Source organism: Mauremys reevesii, linkage group 26 (genome assembly GCF_016161935.1).
Source record: "Mauremys reevesii isolate NIE-2019 linkage group 26, ASM1616193v1, whole genome shotgun sequence".
Taxonomy (NCBI): Eukaryota; Metazoa; Chordata; order Testudines; family Geoemydidae; genus Mauremys; species Mauremys reevesii.
The window spans coordinates 10,486,549-10,496,270 of NC_052648.1; the positions used below are offsets into that span (position 1 = coordinate 10,486,549).

General features: G+C 46.2%; 1 protein-coding gene across 6 annotated transcripts in view; it reads right to left on the reverse strand.

The window, feature by feature from the left end:
* Positions 1-7,693, reverse strand: part of DOT1L (DOT1 like histone lysine methyltransferase) — a 96,881-nt gene extending 89,188 nt beyond the window's left edge. For 3 of the 6 annotated variants that reach the window (XM_039515529.1, XM_039515528.1, XM_039515531.1), the window contains exon 1: positions 7,426-7,692. In XM_039515529.1, the coding sequence (XP_039371463.1) occupies positions 7,426-7,506 (81 nt within the window). In that variant the 5' untranslated portion in view covers positions 7,507-7,692. Of the gene's footprint in view, positions 1-7,425 lie in introns of all 6 variants that reach the window. The other 3 variants (XM_039515532.1, XM_039515533.1, XM_039515535.1) reach the window with 2 other exon arrangements.
* Between the last annotated feature and the right edge of the window lie 2,029 nt (positions 7,694-9,722).

The window sequence follows — 9,722 nt, forward strand, 5'->3', positions numbered from 1 at the left end:
ATCTTTGACAACCTTCATTTCATGTAAATGCCTCTCAGATATCTCAAATATAAGGATGCAGTAACAGACTTGTAGAAGAAATGGCCTTAAGGTACTTTCACACAATAGCCTGATTAATTTTAATGGCGTTCTTGTTTTGAGGTGGGAGAAGGATTTAGAGAAAGGTATTTGCTTACTGAGCTTTTGCTAGGATGCAAATACAGATATTGTGTTGTCACTTTCAGCTGCAAATTAAACCATTTAGAAATCTGAGTAAATTATCACCCACAGTAAATTATATTTGACAAGAGCCTTTGCAGAGAAGATAAATTGCTACTCTATTGCACCCCAAGGGGTGTGAAAAGTTATAGGGTGGCAATATTTTCTCCTTCTGAACTACAGCAGAAAACCTCATTGTGAGTACCTGCCTTGTTTCATTTTGCATTTTGAAGAGAATGGCGGGAAATTGTCAAATTACATTATAGAGACAGTGTGGGCAAGGTAGTACCACTTACTGGAGCAACTTCTGTTGGTGAAAGAAATAAGCTTTCAAGCTACTCAGTGTTCTTCTTTGGGTCTGGGATAGGTACTGAGGGTTCGTCTACACTTAAAATGCTGCAGTAGCACAGATGCACCCTGCAGCTATGCAGCTGTACCACTACCCCAACAGGAGGGGTTCTCCTGTCAGCATAGCTAATCCACATCCTTGAAAGGCAGCAGCTAGGTTAATGGGAGAGTTCTCCCATCAACGTAGCACTGTCTACACCAGGGGTTAGGTCAGTTTAACTGTGCCACTCAGGGGGGTGGATTTTTCAAACCCCTGAGCAATGAAGTTGTACCAACCTAATCTCCTAATGCAGAACAGGCCTCAGAACACCACAGCTAAATACAAGATGGAACAGATTGTTTAATGTAAGGAGATAACACATATTCGAAGGGATCATTCAAGGTGAAATGGCACTTTAACACCCTTGCAGTCATAAAACAAAACAAAGAGGGGAGGTGGAGGGTCAGTGGATTACAGATTGTTGTAATAAGCCATAAATCCAGTATCTTTATTAACACCATGATTTTTAGTGTCTAACAAAGTTATTACTTTAAGCTCCCAGGCTCATCTTTTAAAGATGTTCTGAAGGTTTCCTTTGAGGACAAGGATTGAGGTCAGATATGGAGTGATTGTTTTGTGAAGTGTGTTCACCCACCGATGATGTGATGGTGTTTTCGTCTTCCATCACTTTTCTGTGCGAGTTCATTCGAGAGCATGATGATTGTCTGGTTTCACCCACAGTGTTGTTATTGGGGCATTTAGTGCACTGGATGAGGTATACCAAATGTTGTGATAGGCATGTGTAGGACCCATGGACCTTGAAAGGTGTGTTGCAGGGGGTATTGATCATTGTGGCAGTGGAGATGTGTCTGCAGGTTGTTCAGGCAGACTCTGGTGCTGCTATGAGTTGGTGTGTGTGTCTTGGTCTGTGGGGAACTTGCTTTTGGTGATGAGCTTGCTGAAGCTGGGGGCGTTATCTGAAGGCAAGAAGAAGGGATTCAGGAAAGATTTCTTTCCCAGGCCTGAAGAAGAGCTCTGTGTAGCTCAAAAATTTGTCTCTTTCACCAACTAAACGAAGTGGGCATTCACCCACGAAAGCTCATGCTGCAAAATGTCTGTTAGTCTATAAGGTGCCACAGGATTCTTTGCTGCTTTTACAGAACCAGACTAACACGGCTACCTCTCTGATACTTGACACCAAAAAAGATACTGTCTCACTCACATTGTGTCTCTAGTATCCTGGGACCAACATAGCTACAACAACAATGCAAACAAATTATGTTAGTTAATGGTGTTACAATGCTCATTTTGCCATTTGCTTCTGTTTTTTTTTTTTTTGGTTAGAAAGTATTTCTCTCAATATACTTTATTATCCATACAGCCTTGAGAAATCATCAAATCAGTAATTACCTGTATTTAGCCTACTCAGCACTAACATTCAAAGGGCATACAGGGTTTGAATGGTCAGAGAAGGGGAAGACATTAAAGCTTCTACAGGCTTTTCTACACTAGTGACATTTTTTTAAAAGTTCCCCACCGCCACAAGTATCAGTTCAGCTCCTACGTTTCCCAGCTCTGTGAGTCACCATCACACACACAGCTTCTGATGATTAAGAAGTCTGTATCATGATTTTTTTTTTGGAGAGCCACTGCCATCACCACTCCCACTGGGAAAACTTTAGGTGACAGCACACCATTGGAGTCCACTCTTATATTAAAAGAAGCTTCTTTCCTTAACAGTCAGGGAAGATACAGTTTTGATGCAAACAATTACATTCCAGACAGGGCTGCTTCCCACAATCAGAGTGGGCACAAGATCTTAAACACGGTTTGTTATTCATCTCTGTAGTTAACCTTTAATAAATTTTAAAAAGATGACACACTGCTGCGTGGTGATTTTAATCATTAGTGCCTGCCCCTGAGCTTTCAGAACAAACATATTCCTAGGGACAGAATGATATCATGTGTGTCACAGCCTAGATTTCTTAGCTAGTGGGCAAAAAAAAGATGCTGTGCACCCACCCACCTGTACAAATAAAGTCAATACTATATCAAGCTTATATTTCATTACTTCTTAGTAGTAGACACATATGCCAAAATATGCCTCTCTCAAACAGCTGCAAAAATGATACTATGACATTTTGCTGGCCAATGGAATATTTTTGCCATCAGAGCTCAGCAGAAAGCAGTGAGAATAAAAACATCACGCACAAACAATAGAACAGTGAATTCTTCAGCCCAGATTTATCATCACAGCTGCTAGTTTGAAGGTTTAAAATTCAGACTGCACAGTCATACAAGCTACTCCCTGTTCTGAAGGGGATACTTCATCCTGAGAGGAGGCTGCATAATGGCACCCAGCAAACAAATGAGGTCTAGGAATAGTGCCCCAGTATAAACTCCATCTTATACTCAGAGATAAGAGGGATTGATCTTTTCATCAGATTTTTGCAAATATAACTTGCTTGTGAGAAGACCCCAAACTTTGTGTCTTTTGTCTCTATCTTGAGGCAGCAGACAACCAGGATTTTTTTTCAAAACCTGTGTATCTATGTTTTGAACTATGAATAGGAGTAACATCTTCTACGTATTAATCTATATACCTGAAATCTTACGTTTGAGCAAATGATTCTATAGTGAAGTGAGAGGCCAGCAGAGTGAAAGTAAGGAAAACCTTATCTAAGTTTATTAAACTTCTCATTTGTCATTAAAATAAAGCTTTAATACAATAAATGAAGCAGAGTACAAGACCTAATATTCTAGACACTTGAGAATTTAATGCAAGCCCACTTTGGGGCAGGATTTTGGGAGTCAAGGAGTTACGCTGTGATACAGAAAAGTAAACCCACCTCAGCTCTGATTAAGGAGGACACTCATAAAAACCAGAGGTCAACATCAGAAAATATTTTCTGAGTCATGGGAGGGGGAAAAAAGATTACTCACCATGCACTATTCAACTTACTCATCACAGTGCGTTATGGACAGAACTGCTCACCATGTATTCATTAGGAAACCATGGCCTTTCCTTTGAGGAAGGCAGAAGGCGGGGAAAGAGAGTCATACTTTCAGTTTTGTATGTAAGCCAGTGGGAGGCTATATCTATAACACCACTGCTCTCTCCTCCCACGGTCTTAATTAGTCTTGTAGGGAAATACACGTTTCACATCACCCGCCCAGGTTTCTTTTAACATCTTGACAGGCATCAGGTTGTCAGCTGAGCTATTATGCAAATTCAGCAGTCTGAGGAGATCCCAGTTTTCCTATTGTACACAAAATAAGCAACTGTCCTTTACAACAAATAATGCAATTATACCATAATTAAATTGCTAACATCCATTCACCATTAATATGAACATTTTTAATCTAAGACTTTTTCACGGTACATAAACATTCTGCTAAGTGAGATAAAGTCTGGATGTAGTAAATGAAAAGTTGCAAATGTTTCTAATACAACGTTAAGTCACACAACTGTGCTATCAAACAGCAGCTCCACAACACCTACGCAACTTTTGATACTGCAAATATGATTCTCCAGCATTCACGTGGCTCTCAGAAATAAATTAGTGGGGAGTGCTGTTTTTTTTCTCTCCCCATCCCCAACAAATTCTGTGCCAACATTATGAGAGAGAGATGTATAAACCTTGAGAAACTGCAAATAAGGATGCTTCTAAACAAAAAAAAAAAATCTTTAAAAAATTATTTTTGAAGTCACCCCACCTTGCCTCCTAGATACTACTAAGAAGCAAGTGGAGTCAGTGGTGAAACTAAGAAACGTTCTGCTGACGTCAAACAGAGTTGAGCTCTGAAACCACAACGGTACATACACCCTGCTGCCAACTAGAGTCTGAGCCAACGAGGGAAATAAAGTCTACTGTTCAGTACAGTATAATGCTAGTAGGCCAGACACTGCAGTGTTCAAAGAGGATTTCTTTTTAAACATTACAGTTCTTTGATTCAATGGCTGAAGTTCCAGCAAGAACACAAAATATTGTGGAGTGTGATCTCAGAGCTGCGGTACAAAATATTCATTAGCTCCAGATGAACCATTCACTTCTGTATCACTATGGGGAAAAAAAAAATGCAACCCAGAGAGGCCACTTTAATGACAGGATGTTCGGGTTCTACTGCATTTCTTACATCTTATAGATAGCATATGCAGATAGACACCCAACCCACTACATTTTTATGAACTGTAAAAAAAAGAGTATGCATATTCAGACATCTTAGAATAGATGCAACCTAGAAATACTTGGCCTAAGTTTCCCCTGATAATTTCTTTATCCCTACCTCACAAGCTGTAACAACATTAAATTCAGGTTTCCTTTTTTAAGCAAGGAGATTCAAACAAATATCACCAATCCTTCCTGATTAAGCCTTAACTTATGCAAGAAAATATTTATTGCTACATATTAACTTGTCTCTGGAAACTGATTATATGTGGTAACAAGCATGAAATGGTCACTATTAAACTTTCAGTTTCTGTCAATTCAAGTACAGCGCGCGCGCACACAAATGACAGAGCTGCCGAAACAGGAAAGGCTGCATTAACTAGTGTGTGCTGGAGGGCTCAGGCTCTGGGAGTAGGATGATCAAAAATAGCAAGTCCTCGTATATGCAGGATGTTTTGGAAACGACAGTCACATCCAACAGCACCAAAAGTCAGAAAGCAAGTATGCAGTGGTCTCCCCTGCCATAAGCAAGATAGTATATAATTGCAGTTGCATCAGCATTACCAAGATACTTAGACTAAGTCCTAGCATGTCCAAACACCAAAACATTACAAAGAAAGCCAACAGCACCCAAACCAGTTTTTGGAAGACTATTGCCTGACTTTCTCTTTGCAAACCAATTCACACACAGTGTTTTTACATGGCAGGGGATAAATATTTGATGCTGAGGCTAGACTGGTTTTGCAATGACATCTAACCATATATAAGTAGACCAACAGTCTAAGTTTCTCCTTGGTGAGGCTTTTACTAATTTGAACATGAATACTCATTTTAAGGGATCCCATATCTAGCACTTTGATTCAACACAGACAGAAAAAGGCAGTCAAATTTGTGGATTATTTAAAAAAACTACACACATGGGAAATCAGTGTCATATTTGAGAGGAGGTGTGGATTATAATGTGTAGTCAACAGAAAAACTGACTTGGAATTCTCTTTAGACAAAATAAAAAGGTAATGTACATTAATACTTATTTAAATAAGTATTCAAAAAAGTCAAGGAAAGCTGCAATTATGCAACCACACACAAATTCCAAAACCCTCCCTATTGGGAATTAAGATCACTCTCCCCCTTCCCCCACACCCTTAACCTCCTTCCCCAACCGGTCAGAGCAGTTGAGACACCCCCGCCATCACCACCAGTTCACATTTGCAAAATTACGAATCCTTTTTCATCCTAGTCTGAACATTTTATTAACCTGTCAGAGGAACCAGGGGACTTTTCAAGAAAATTTTTTCATTAGCTGTCCCCTCCCAACACTTCCCTGTTTATCTGTGAAGTCCAACCAATTTTAGAGGTCAAATCCACTTTTTCTAAAAGAAACACCTCCCTGAGTTGAGCAGACTAAAAGAACCCACCCTTTGCTATATTTCATCCTATAGTTATTTATTTACACTACAGTAATTCGAATGCTACAAATTGCTACAGCTCCCCCCTGCCCCAAAAGAAAAACTATGAATGTGACAGAAAATATCCAATCCAAATCTAGGCTGAATGGAGAAATGGGATTGAGGAGAGCAGAGCAAGGTGGGTTAGAAGCAGGGTGCCAGAGGGCTTAAAGAAAATAATGATATAATAATGCCAAACAGCATCAGGAGTGTTTATTTATAGAAAGGAATTGTTTGTTTGGGTTGGGGGTCCAGAGGAAATGGGATTATCTGAGGGCACAGGGGGAATCCATAGACTAGAAAGGTGGTTGGGTTGGAAGCAGGGGAGGTGTTGGCTTCTTGGGGATAGGGGTGTCTGGATGGCAACTGACAGACAGCAAGGGAGTAACTGGGGATGAAGGCTAGGAAAGAGGAGTTGAATAAACAGGAATTTCTTCCATTGAGAGGATGAGCATTCAGAACATGGACCAGGATGACTGGGGAACAGTAACAGACTGAGGATTCAGGGGGCAGGCAAAGACACTCAAGCGGATTAGGGGGGGGATTGTTTGGGGGCAGAAAATACAAGACATGAAGGAATTAAAAAAAAAAAAAAAGGAGGGATTCTGTGGAAGGAATGGGAACTACTTAGGCCTGGCGAGACCAGAGGCTGCCTGGAGTAGAGAGATGTTTTGGGCAGGGAATATTTAGGTGGGGACAAGGACGACAAGGGTTCTCTTTGGGAGACAGATGAGCAGAGCTACCAGGGACAAGGAGCCCCTGAGGGGGAAGGGACAGTCTATGGATGACAACCCATGAAAGTGAAACTGGGGAAGGTGACTGGCAAAAGGCAGAGTCTGAAGGGTGTCAGGGCCGGGGGGGGTGGGAGGGGGACTTGTGGCAAGGGTGTCCTGGACAGGGGGTTCCTAGTGGGGAAATCCCAGAGCAGGGGGTAGCGGGGACGCCCAGGCTGGGGGTCCGGGGAAGATGGTGCCCGAACAAGGGCAGTCTGACCAGAGACGGGGGGGGGGGCGCTCTGGGACAGGGCAGTGCCCAAAACAGGGGGGCCTGACAGGCAGCAGGGAGGTACCCGAGGAAGCGGGAGCCTGACGGGGACTGGCCAAGGCCGGGGGAGCAGGGGGGTCTGTCGGGCAGCGGGAGGGTCCGGGGGTCTGACGGGGAGCGGGGGGCACCGCAGGCAGGGGGGGTGACGGGGAGCAGGAACAGGGGGTCTCCAGGGAGGGGGGGTGCCCCGTGAGGGTGCCCGGCCCAGGGCCCCTTCCCGGGCCGGGCCGATACTCACATAGACGGGCAGCGGCCAGGGGTAAACGGCCGGCTCGGCTCCCACGGGCGACTTCAGCCTGAGCTCCAGCCTCTCGCCCATGTCGGCAGCGGGAGGAGGCGGCGGCGGCCCCGCACCATGCTAGAGAAACCGCTCGGAGAGTGCGGGCCGCGGGGGGGGGCCACTACTGGGGGTGGGAGGCGCCCGCTCCCCTTCGCCTCCCTCTATTGTAGTTAGCGGCTGGCCGGGCTCTCCAGCGCCGCCGCCATCTTGGGCCGGCGTGAAGCGAGCACAATGAGCCGCCGGGGCCGGGCCCGACCAACGCGCCAGACGCGGGGGGGGGGAGGGGGGAGAGCGAGCGAGCCCCCCCCCAGTTCCTGTCCTCAGCTGCCCTCCCTGCTGACAGCCCCCACCCCCGGTGGCGTGTTGCTGCTTGGCGGGCGGGGGCTTTTCAGTGTGTTTTTATTTTGATTTTTTTTAACCCTGGGAGGTTGGGGGGGTGGGGTAAATGTTGGGGTGGAGGGTGATTTCTGCCCCTTTTTTACTCTATATCAGCAAAGTGGGGGCTCGCCCCCCCAGCACCCCTCCCTTTTCTCTCCCATTGGGGCATGTGGGGAGGGGGGGTTAGTGAATTGATTCTGTTGCCCTTGTAGCTGTAGGACGGTTACCGGGGCGGGGGGGCGGTAAGATTTGCTTTATTCATAGGATTGTTCTCGGGGGACCTTGCTCTTTATTTCTCCTCCGCTTTGCAAGTTTCTCTGGGTGCAAAAGGGCAGCCCCCCCTTTCCCCAGAGAGCAGGAAGGGGGGGCCCAAGGCTGCCTCCCCCAAGCCATGGTGCACGCCTCGCTCACTGCCCTCGGCCTGCAGGAGTGTGGGGGGGCTGCTCCCCGTGCCCCTCTGGGGGACGCGGGGCAGGGACCCCGCCGGGGCGGGTGACGGACGCGGGTTGCAGCGGGGGGCGAAGCAGCTCGGCTCCAGCCCCGTTCACGGGCTTACCCGGGAGCTCAGTGCTGGAAGGTACCAAAGTGCAAAGGACCGGGGGGGGCGGCGGTGGGGGGGGGGACAACCAAAACGTGCAGTACATGCGGATTGCGGGGGCTGGGATTGTACAGGGCACAGAAGGTTGTGTCAGCAGTTCCCGTAGAAACGCTCCCCTCCCGCTGCTGCTGGGGCCGCGGGCCGCCAGAAGGAGCCTGGCGGCTCCCCCCTCCGCCGCCCCAGCTCGCAGGCAGAGCCCAGCAGGGTGGGTCTTTGGGCAGTGGGACTTCAGGACAGAACCAAGCCCTGGCCCCCCTTTCCGCTTAGGGGAGCGCCCTGTGCCATACAAGAGGCACCACTTTCTTTTTTCCTGCTTGCACAGCCCCCCCCATCAACAACTCCATTTAAAATCTAAGACCTAAGCAAGCAGTTTAAGTACCTGGTTCTGGGAATTCTTAGGCACCCGTCCCGCAAAGGCTTTCCACGCTGCAAGTAGCCCTGGTGACTTCCACGGAGCTATTACTAAGAATAGGCGACCTCCACAAGGCCGAGGTGTTCAATGCCAATTTGGCATCAGTCTTCCCTAAAATGGTAAATTGTGACCAGATACTTAATACAATTATTAACAACAACAAGGGGGAAAAGAACATAAGCCAAAAATAGGGAAAGAACGGGTAAAAGGCATTTTAGGCTACGTCTATTACATGGTTACAGCAGCAGAGCTGTACGGAGAGTGCCGCTGTACGAGAGCTTGCGTGGCCACGTTATGCCGATAGGAGAGAGCTCTCCCGTCAACATAATAAAACCAGGTCAGTGAGCAGCGGTAACTACGTCCACGGGAGAGCGTCTCCCACGGACATAGTGCTGTGCACGAGTGCTTATGCTGGCAAAACTTATGTCACTGAAGGAGGTGTTTTGTCACATGCCTGAACGACAAAAGTTTTGCCCACATAAGTGGTAGTGTAGACATGGCCAGAGATAACTTAGTCTTTGTCTACACTGGCAACTGAATGACAAAACCCTTATAGTTCAAGGGTGTTAAAAAAAAAAAAACCACCGTCCCGAAAGACACGAGTTTTCTCAACAAAATGCGCTGGTGTGGACACCTGAGTGCTCCTGCGGACAAAGCTACCACCGCTCATTGGGGGTGGAAGTTTTTTGGCAGTGGGAGAGCTCTCTCCTGTGGACAAACAGCGGCTACATTGCGCGCCTTTTAGCTGCGTAGTGTAGACAAAGACAAAAGCTGTGTAGTGTAGACAAAGCCTAAGATGTATTCAAGTCTGCAGAGCCTACTGAAATTAATCCTAAGGTACTTAAAGAACTATCTGAAGCAATCTCA